Source organism: Neoarius graeffei, chromosome 2 (genome assembly GCF_027579695.1).
Source record: "Neoarius graeffei isolate fNeoGra1 chromosome 2, fNeoGra1.pri, whole genome shotgun sequence".
NCBI lineage: Eukaryota > Metazoa > Chordata > Actinopteri > Siluriformes > Ariidae > Neoarius > Neoarius graeffei.
In genome coordinates, this window is record NC_083570.1 from 1,912,074 (window position 1) to 1,923,548 (window position 11,475).

The 11,475-nt window shown below is 44.1% G+C and overlaps 1 protein-coding gene and 1 pseudogene across 1 annotated transcript; both read right to left on the minus strand.

Moving 5' to 3' along the window:
* Positions 1–1,789: 1,789 nt before the first annotated feature.
* Positions 1,790–2,781, minus strand: LOC132875917 (trace amine-associated receptor 13c-like; annotated as a pseudogene).
* Positions 2,782–9,433: 6,652 nt separating this feature from the next.
* LOC132871182 (trace amine-associated receptor 13c-like) lies at positions 9,434–10,426 on the minus strand. Its single transcript, XM_060905292.1, has one exon. It carries the CDS (start codon positions 10,424–10,426, stop codon positions 9,434–9,436), a length of 993 nt encoding a protein of 330 aa, XP_060761275.1.
* Between the last annotated feature and the right edge of the window lie 1,049 nt (positions 10,427–11,475).

Sequence of the window (11,475 nt, forward strand, 5' to 3'; positions counted from 1 at the left end):
AGCGCGCTCCGTAACCTCCGCCGCAGCACTCCTGGAGCAAGCCGGAGCGCGCTCCGGAACCTCGGACGTTGGAGTGTATGTGTATGGCGATGGGTTTTTAACAACATAGGTATACAGATCATGTGGGCCGAAGTCAGGTAAAGACGAGGGCTTCGTGTACTTCCGTATGTCAGTGAACAATCCTGGTGGAAGCAGGTAAACTTCGTTCTCTAAGCCTGTTAACCTCAATTTTTGCAAATACCTCTCCCTCTGCTCACCCTGTAAATGCCCTACGTCGCTGGATAGTGAAGGTGTTTTCTGCATCTCGCTCCTTTTTCTTTTATGTTTTTCGTTTGTCGCCTTCCTCGCATTCAAACCGATTCAAGCCGAAGTCCACTACATGTCCAAAATGGCGGTCGCGTTTACGAAGGTCACGTGACTGAAAACGGTCTATAGTTTACTTTAGGTCTGTGGGCTGCACTAATACAGTGATATGCTCACTGTTTTTCATAGCCAAGAGAAACAAGGAGAGAACATACCAAGTCATTAGGGGAAAAACTGTGTTGTACTGCAGGATAAAAAATTAAATATTGTTTTTTAAGGCCACAAATACAATGGGTCCACAAAGCCAGGCATCAATAAATGTTGTCTTTAAACCAATTTGCAAAAGATAAAATGCAATGGCCAGCTAATCAGCCATTTAATGTGTGTAATCTGAATAGCAGTAGCCTTACAATGGCTGTCATTATCAAGTAATTAGGCTCTTGGCCTACTTATGTGTGTCTGCATTTCACTGAATTTAAAACAACTTAAAACAACTTGAGACATCTGTACTTATTTTATTGGAGCCTACTTTACTCTTTCTATTTCAGCTTTGGTTCAATTAATGTGCTATAAAAACAATGAATGGAGAAACAATGAATGAAGGCTGCACTAATACAGTGATATGCACACAGTTTTTCATAGCCAAGAGAAAAAGGAGAGAACATACCAAATCATTAGGGGGAAAAAACTGTTGTACTGCGGGATATAATTTGAAATATTGTTTTTTAAGGCCACAAATGCAAGGGGTCCACCAAATCCAGCACCAATAATGTTGTCTTTAAACAAGTTTGCAAAAGATAAAATGCAATGGCCAGCTAATCAGCCATTTAATATGTGGAATCTTAATAGCAGCCTACCAATGGCTTGCATTATCAGGTAATTAGGCTCTTGCCTACCACACACACAATGAATGGGGAACCCCATTTGGAATGCAACTTGCAATATAATTCACTTTGTATGGTACTCTTTGCACTCTTTGTAAGTTAGACCTACTTTTGTGTATGTCTCCATTTCACTAAATTTAAAATAAATATCATACCTTTTTGTATTTTACTCTATTTGCACTTTGGTCCAATTTACCCCTACCATAAAAATGAACAGGAGAAATTAATAAATAATGTCAAACTAGGCTGGCCTAGTGTAAAATATCAAGGAAACAAAAACTGTCAGCACTGGATCTCAGAACAACCAAAAAACAGCCAAGCATAACGTTGTGTGGTGATAGCAGTGCAACTACTGGCTAACGTTTCATATGAGGGGTTCCCTAAAAGTTCAAGGAATGTTAGCCTTTGTTTGGTTTTTGCTGTAACCAAAGGGAACGTTGTTTAAATGGTAGTTTTTGGTTTGGTTATAACCTAACCTTTAGAGAACCAAATTCTAACGTTCCCTTTACGTCCTCTGTTACTAGGTTAACAGCAATATTTGGGAACATGATCAGGTGGAATTAAAACAAAACAAAAAAACAAACAAAGAAAGCCCCAGCTGTTTATGAAAATACATTGATTAATGCAGAGTCTGTTTGGAATATTTGCAGAGTGATAATTAATTTAATGCACCTCCTGAACCACGGGTAAAACAGAGCATAAATAAATGGATTAATGGTGGAATTTAGACAAATTATGAAAATGATTGTATGAACAGTTTCTTGCTGGACTTCAATAACATAACCTAATAAGTTATAAATAAAATATGGAAGTAAACACACCAGAAATACAGAAACTAAAATGCCGAGGACTTTAGCTGCTTTTCTCTCAGATTTCATCGAGTGTGATGTGATTTTCTGTGTTTTAGATTGTGTGTGATTATTAAGCTCTCTGATCGCACTGGCATGTTTCTTAGCAATCACAAAAACCCGAGTATACAATATGATTATGACAGAAAGTGGAAAGATAAATGAAAATGCAATATCAATTACAGACCAAACCTCATTTAAAAAGTAAAAACACTCTCCAGGACACAGTAAAAGATTCATGAAGTTTCCATTGAAATATAAGAGTGCCAAGTTATAGACCATCACTACACCCCAGTCAAAAACAATTACAACACGAGTGATCCTCACAGAGACATGGTTCATGTAGAGAAAGGGGTTTGAGAGAGCCAAATATCGATCCACAGCAATCAGAGCAACATTATAGCGGACACGATTGTGATGAAACCACAAATCATTAAAAGGTAGAGACAGACGTCTTTCCCAAATATCCAGCATGACTCGATTATCCAGATCAACATTGGTGGCATTACAAAAGCACCAACTAAGAAATCCGACACGGCCAGAGAGAACACGAGTGTGTTTGTTGGTGTGTGAAGCTGCTTGAAGTGAAAAACAGAGATGATGACGAGCAGATTTCCACACACTGTTAGAAGAACCACACCAGCTGAACACACGTACAGTAAGATATAAGCTGCAGGAGATACAGATCTCTCTGGACAGGAGAAATTCACACAGCGATCAGATTGGTTAAACTCCATCTGATTCATGAATACAGCATTTCACTAATGCCTACAGAGCTAAAAGAAACCCCTCATGTATCACATGCTACGACTGTAAACCAGTGTGTAAGGTCACAGTTGAATAACTTATGGGTCACGCAGCTCTGGTGCTTTTATAGTATAGAAATAGATTATGCCCCCTGAGTTTGAGTGACAGCATAATACATATGAGGTAATATCATACCTTGTTTGAACAAATAGGCATAGTAGGCATTGTCAGGGTTGGGAGGTTACTTTAAAATATATTCCAATACAATTACTAATTCCCTGGTTAAAAATGTGGTCAGTCACCTCATCCAAGTATCACAATATTCACGTCATTTTGGTGAGTTTTTGTTCCCTTTTCTGCTTTAAAGACACAATACTGGTGAAATTTCCTCCCAGTGAAAGCATTTCTTTCACTCCAGGCCATGATAATGAATTGGTTCCTGTAAGATTAGCTGTGGTTTCACTCAAGACCAGAGTGGTGTGACAATAAAGTCGGAGTATACATGAATTCAGCTTGTGTCACAGCAGAAAATTGTGAATACTTTGGAGACAGCCATGTGCATGTTCGTGTCCGTGTTGTGAGAAGCCATGTCCACGGAAGCATACTCCGCCCTGAGACTCGTGAAGTTTTGTAATATGTGTGTGCATGTGCACTGGCAGTGTACTGTCCATTTTAAAACCTATTTTGAAATTGTAATTCTGCTAACAATCCCCGTGTGGCAGCGGGGGTGTGGTCAAGCATCGGTCTGTGACAGGAGGGCGGAGTCAGGGAAGGTAAGTGGCAGAATCACTACACCTGTCGTTAATTAATGTGTTTGTGTGTCTTCCCAGTGACCGTGCCCTATTTAAGCAGAGAGAAGGGGCAAGGGGCTCTCTCCCGAACCAGACGGCTGATGTGTGTACGTGTGTCTGAGCGTGTGTGAGAGTATATATGAACGCTGAAAAGCTGAATAAAAGAGAATTTTGTGAACTCAGTTCTAGCCTGCCGTCCTTCTGTGCTCCACCCACCTACATGAACTTTCACAGTGGTGCCAGAACCCGGGAGAGCACAGAAGAGAACAGCCCCATGGAGTCCTCCCCCTTCGCCGACCTGATCCATGCCCTCACCACGGCCCAACAGAGCCAGCACCAGGCGCTGCTCGCCCTCCGAAAGGAGCAAGAACAATGGCTTGAGGCCCTGGTGCTGGCGCAACAGGAAGATCGTCGGGCGTTACGGCACCTCTTCGCGTCGGCGGGGTCCACCATCTCCACCGCCGCGGGCCCACCCCCCCCATCCTCACGAAGATGGGCCCGCAGGACGACCCTGAGGCATTCCTCACGCTCTTTGAGCAGGTAGCAGAGACCTCGGGGTGGCAGGTGGAACAGCGCGTGGCGCGCCTCCTCCCCCTGCAAACAGGAGATCCACGCTACAGCTCCCTGCTGACCGCCGGCTGGCATACGCAGACCTTCGCCGGGCCGTCCTCCAGCGGGTGGGACGCACCCCCAAGCAACAACATCAGCGCTTCCGCGCTTTGCGCTTGGAGGAAGTCGGCCGGCTGTTCGCGTTCGGCCAGCAACTCCGGGACGCCTGCTGGCAGTGGTTGATGGCCGACAACCATGACGCCGAGGGACTCATTGACCAGGTGGTACTGGAACAGTTCATCGCGCGTTTACCAGCAGGAACCACAGAGTGGGTCCAGTGCCACCGCCTGGCGTCGCTGGATCAGGCAATCGAGCTGGCTGAGGACCATTTGGCGGCTGTCCCGATGGCAGGACAGCAGACGACCTCTTCTCTTCTCTCTCTCTCTCTCCCCCCTCCTCCTGTGTCTCCTCCTCGCCCCATTCCCCCACCGTGGAGGCGGGGGCTGGCGCCACCTCAGCTGGCCCGCCGCACCCGCGGTGCCCTCCTGTGTCTCCCTTCTGTGTCTGTATCCCCCCCCCCCCAGGTGAGTGAGCCCCAGAGCACTAGTGCAGAGAGGAAGCCCGGGCCAGTTTGCTGGCGCTGCGGGGAGCTGGGCCACCTCCAACAGCAGTGCTCAATAATGGAGGTGGGCGCGGTGGTTCGGATCCCCGACGCGCCAGGAGCCACCCTCGATCGGGCCGGAGTGTATCGCATACCGGTGAGTATCCAAGGGGAGACATATCAGGCGTTGGGGGATTCTGGCTGTAATCAGACCTCAATCCCCCAAAGCCTGGTGTAAGATGAGGCATTGGGGGGAGCACAATTGGCGAAGGTGTTGTGTGTGCATGGGGATGTTCACAACTACCCTCTAGTGTCGGTCAACATTTTTTTTCTAGGGGAAAAATTTATAGTGAAGGCGGCGGTTAATCCTCGCCTTACCCACTCAATAATTTTGGGGACAGATTGGCTGGGATTTTGGGATTTATTGACACATTTAGTGGACAGTGGGTCCTGCCATAAGTTAACAGGGGGAGGTCCCGGTGTTGCGTTGGCAGGAGCAGCTGTCACAGAGCCGTCTACGTCAGCTCCGCGCAAGAGTGAGGAGCCGCCGGCCCCTCTTCTCTCTATTGGGGAATCCCTCGTGGATTTTCCATTAGAGCAGTCACGAGACGAGACTCTGCGGCATGCGATGACCAAGTGAGAGTAATCGATGGTCAAATGCTCCAGCCAAACGCCACCCTGTCCTTCCCGTACTTTGCGATTATGAAGGATAGATTATACCGAGTGATGCAGGACACTCAGACTAAAGAGCGAATCACGCAGCTTTTAATTCCAAAGAGCCACCGGGAATTGGTATTCCAGGCGGCTCACTTTAATCCCATGGCTGGACACTTAGGACAGGATAAAACACTAGCCCGAATAATGGCCCGGTTCTATTGGCCAGGGATTCGTGGCGATGTCCGTAGGTGGTGTACGGCATGCCGCGAATGCCAGTTAGTAAATCCAGCGGCCATTCCAAAAGCGCCTTTGCGCCCTCTACCATTAATCGAGACCCCATTCAAAAGAATTGGGATGGATCTCGTCGGGCCATTAGATCAGTCAACACGAGGGTACCACTTTATATTAGTTCTAGAGGACTATGCAATGCAATACCCGGAAGCAGTACCTCTTCGCAATATCTCAGCACGCAGTATTGCAGAGGCACTCTTCCGCGTTCTCTACCGAGTTGGAATCCCGAAAGAGATTCTGACTGACCAAGGCACCTCATTTATGTCACGTACACTGAACGAACTGTATGGGTTGTTGGGTATTAAGCCGATCCGCACCAGCGTGTATCACCCACAAACGGACGGTTTCGTGGAACGGTTCAATCGCACCCTCAAGAACATAATTAAAAAATCCGTAAGTGAGGATGCACGTAATTGGTATAAATGGCTCGAACCCTAGCTCTTTGCAGTGCAAGAGGTCCCCCAAGCCTCCATGGGGTTCTCCCCGTTTGAATTGTTATACAGGCGTAAGCCACACGGCATTCTAGATGTGCTGCGGGAAAATTGGGAGGAGGGACCTTCACCAACTAAAAATGAAATCAAATACGTTATTGACCTGCGCGCAAAACTCCACACACTCACTAACCTAACTCAGGAGAATTTGCAGCAGGCCCAAGAACGACAGACCCGCCTGTACGACAAGGGTACGCTCCTTGGGGAGTTCGCACCGGGAGATAAAGTACTCGTACTGTTGCCCACATCGAGCTCCAAATTGGTCGCCAAGTGGCAAGGACCCTTTGAGGTCACATGGCGAGTCGGGGACATTGACTATGAGGTGAGGCGAACGGATGGGGTGGGGCGCTACAGATTTACCACCTCAACCTGCTCAAACTCTGGAACGAGGAGGTCCCCATGGCACTGGTGTCGGTAGTTCCGGAGAAGGCGGAGCTGGGGCCGGAGGTTCAAAAGGGAACATTGGCATCGCATACCTCTCCGGTCCCCTGTGGAGACCGCCTCTCCCCGACACAACTCGCGGAGGTTGCCCAGGTGTAGACCGAGTTTTTGGACGTGTTCTCGCCCCTGCCTGGCCGCACCAACCTCATAGAGCACCACATTGAGATGCTCCCAGGGGTGGTAGTGCGTAGCCACCCTTACAGGTTACCCGAGCACAAGAAAAAAGTGGTTCGGGAAGAACTCGAGGTCATGCTCGAAATGGGCATCGTCGAGGAGTCCCACTGTGACTGGAGCAGCCCGGTGGTCTTGGTACCCAAGGCCGACAGGTCGGTCCAGTTCTGTGTAGACTATAGAAAAGTCAACGCGGTGTCTAAATTCAATGCGTACCCAATGCCTCGTATTGATAAGTTGCTTGATCGGCTAGGCACAGCTCGCTTTTACTCGACACTGGATTTAACAAAGGGTTATTGGCAGATCCCCTTGACTCCATTATCCACCAATCGGCGGAAAATTCTCATCCCTGAAGTATACTCCGCCCTGAGACTCGTGAAGTTTTGTAATATGTGTGTGCGTATGCACTGGCAGTATACTGTTCATTTTAAAACCTATTTTGAAATTGTCATTCTGCTAACAATCCCCGTTTTTACTAAATGAATCTCTACCTTTAGCAGAACACAGTTACGATTTTGTATCTTAATTCCAAAACACCAAATGATATGTTATGTAAGTTGTGGACACATACTGTATATATTATTATTACCTTGCCCGGGAGAGAGTCCACCAGGGGACGAGGTATTGTTTTCGGTGGGGTTTCTTTGTTTGTTTCTTTGTTATTTTGTCATCAACATTATGGAAAAATGGCTGGACCAATCTTCATGAAACTTTCAGGAAAGATGGGTATTGGTCTCAAATAGAACCTCCAACATTTTAAGGGTAATCCGTTCTAGGTTAAGGTCACCAAAAAGGTCAAAATATTTTTTTTGCAATATCTTCCTTCATATTCATCATATTTACTTCAAACCAAATCCAAATTGTTCATCTTTCAATTCTGCTTCCATTGATATGCTACATGATGGGGTATCTCTCATAATTTCTTTGTGGTTGGGGGTCAAATATCAGGCAGGTCAAGTCATTGGTGCTACCACGTGAGGTCTGTTTTGCCTGGCAACACTTGTTATTATTATTATTATAGCCAATCAGGGGTGCAGATAGGATTTTTGAACTGGGGGGACTGAGCTGTCAGCAAATGATTCCATTTTGTGAAAATGCATATAATATATATATATATATATATATATATATATATATATATATATATATATATACACTGTATGTACTGAAGCTTCAATATACATTAGAATTGTGAGATTTCTAACTGAATGAACATTGGTAGACAAAGGCCTACCTGGTCAACACTAGCCATTCATGATCAAATTGTTATTTGTCTGGTATATTAATCACGCTCCAAAATTTCATGTCGTCTGCATGTTTTATTTAAACATTTGCTGATCTCAGCAGGATGAAGAATATCATCACAAAAACTTTAACTGTATCTTCTAACAAAAAGGGAATGTCCAAAAATTAATAACAAAAAAAAAATTGAAATGATTCACACTTGTGCCTTCAGGTAAGTGCAAATGCCTTCTTATTATTGTCAGACTAGCTACTCAACATTATCAAAAGAATATCTGCCACATCTGGGAAAGTTAACAGGCAATATGATACTTACATTGCTCAGTTTTTGAAAAAAAACGCTGTAATTGTTTTTTTTGTTTTTTCATTGTTGACCCCACCAGGGATTGCCTGCAGGCCAGGATGATGTTAACATCTTAAATCTTATAATTTCAGTTAACAGTTGCTGCTGACTAAAATAACATTATACATAAAAATAACAACATTAAAAGATATTCACCTACAGCCTAGAATGCTGTTATTTTATATTTAGCCTACTTCAGGTAAGTCCAAATTCCTTCTTATTATTATCAGAGTAGCTACTCAACATTACAAAACAAGTATTTAGCTCTCCCACCATCACTTCAGATGCTGCTCCTGCTCCACTGTCCACTCTACTGTCTCCTGTATGCAACAGCTCCCCTACCAATGCAGCTGCAACACCCACCACTTCTGGTTACCTGCCCCCATCCTTCACAGTTGATGAGGTGAGGGTGGAGCTTGGGAGACTGCATCCAGGGAAAGCAGCAGGCCCAAACGGTGTGTGTCCAAGACTCCTGAAGGACTGTGCAGCCCAGCGAGCTGAGCCCCTCTGGTGGCTCTTCAACATGAGTCTATGACTAGGCAAAGTTCCAGTGCAGTGGAAAACATCCTGTCTCGTACTGATGCCCAAAGTAGGGTGACCAGTTGAGATAAACGATTACTGCCCAGTGGCCTTAACATCCTATATTATGAAGACCCTGGAGTGTCTGGGTCTCCACCTCATGAGGCCAGAGGTCACTCGTGTATAGAAAGAAGTGATAAAACTGAAAGAAGCTGTGCTACAAGCCTGGAAACCCATTACAAAAATACAACAACAGTTTGGTGATGTCACAGGGTTACCGGCTTGATGTACTTATTGCAAACAAGGGATATGCAACCAAATATTAAGTGTTAATTACTTTAATTTACCTAAAGACTATCAGTTTGTATACTTTGACACACCAGTGGTGTCATGTTCTTGTCTGTTTAATACATCTATATGTAAATATCAGGAAATGAAAGCTGAAATATAGATTAAGGACTGTTTTATATATATATAAAACATATTTAATATATGGCATAATGAACATAATCGAAAGAATATTTGGGAACATCAAGTGGAATAGAAAAAGGCTGTTCATGAAAGTATGTTTATTAATGCAGAGTCTGTTTGGAATATTTGCAGAGTGATAATTAATTTAATGCACCTCCTAAACCATGGATAAAACAGAGCATAAATAAATGGATTCATGGTGGAATTAAGATAAATTATGAAAATGACTGTATGAAAAGTTTCTTGCTGGACTTCAATAACATCACCTAATAAGCTGTAAATAAAATATGGAAGTAAACACACCAGAAATACAGAAACTAAAATGCCGAGGACTTTAGCTGCTTTTCTCTCAGATTTCATCGAGTGTGATGTGATTTTCTGTGTTTTAGATTGTGTGTGATTATTAAGCTCTCTGATCGCAGTGGCATGTTTCTTAGCAATCACAAAAACCCGAGTATACAATATGATTATGACAGAAAGTGGAAAGATAAATGAAAATACAATATCAATTACAGACCAAACCTCATTTACTAAGTAAAAACACTCTCCAGGACACAGTAAAACATTCATGAAGTTTCCATTGAAATATAAGAATGCCAAGTTATAGACCATCAATACACCCCAGTCAAAAACAATTACAATGAGAATAATCCTCACAGAGACATGGTTCATGTAGAAAAAGGGGTTTGAGAGAGCCAAATATCGATCCACAGCAATCAGAGCAATATTATAGATGGACACGACTGTGAGGAATCCATTAATCGATAAAAAACTGGTACAGAAATCTCTCCCAAATATCCCGCATGACTCGATTATCCAGATTAACATCGGTGGCATTACCAAAGCACCAACAAAGAAATCCGACACGGCCAGAGAGAGCACGAGCATGTTTGTTGGTGTATGAAGCTGCTTGAAGTGAAAAACAGAGATGATGACGAGCAGATTTCCACACACTGTTAGAAGAACCACAGCAGCTGAACACACGTACAGTAAGATATAAGCAGCAGGAGATACCGATCTCTCTGGACAGGAGAAATTCACACAGCGATCAGATTGGTTCAAGTCCATCAGGTTCATGAATACAACATTTCACTAATGCCTACAGAGCTTCAAGGAAAACAGTAACTAATTAAATGACTTATGACTCAAACAGCCCTGGTGATTTTATAGTTCAGAAATTGATCACGCCTCCCCAGTTTCTTTGACAACATAATAAATGATGTCATGCTTTGTTGAGAAAAAGGCCTCATAGGTACAGGCCAGAGAATAATATACACCATCATGCCAAATTTCATGTAACAAAGCCTACATATAAACAAAGTTGTTATGTTAAGAACCTGCCCTATGGATAATGAAAGTTTTAAAAAGGGTGATCAAGATGCCAGAGTGGGTGTATGTCCCTGTCACTTCATAGTTTCATTTCAAACTACTATCAACAAGATTTCTATCGATATTCAGTGTCTGTGTGCAGGCACTTATGGATGCAGTCGCAGGGGAGAACGGGTGTGTCACAAACTGGCAGACAAATCCAAATCATGAGACAAATGATGAGGTCAGAGTCGAGCAAGAGGTCGGTCGATGTGCAGACAGTATGTCAGAGATTAAGCGAGCGTTCAGAGTCAGGGATTAACAGAAAATAGGGTCAGAGTCACTGAGAGTCAGCTAGGAACAACAGCTCAGTATAATCAGGTATGGATAAACTGAACCATACATCACAATGTGTGTGTTTGCTGTCCTTAAATAGGTGGAGCTGATTACAGGAAATTCGGAACAGGTGTGTCTTCAATCAATATTCGGCAGAGGGAGGGCACTCAACACCCCAAGGTGTTCATTCTGGGAGCACTTTCTTTTCTGGGATGACCTCTTTTCCTGGGTGCTGGCTTTTTGGGATGTTTGGTATAGAATTGTTGAGTGAGAAGTGCGTCTAGGATAATGTTGGCAAGCACCCAGCTGCATTCCTCTGGACCATACCCCTCCCAGTCCACCAGATATTCTAGGTTGCCATGTCTACAATGGGAGTTGATGATCTTATGGACCTGATATACTGGTTGTTCCTCCAGTTCTACAGGCAAGGGAGGTTCAGTGGCTGGTTGAGTGGTGGCTAGGGGTCCTTGTATGGCAGGTTT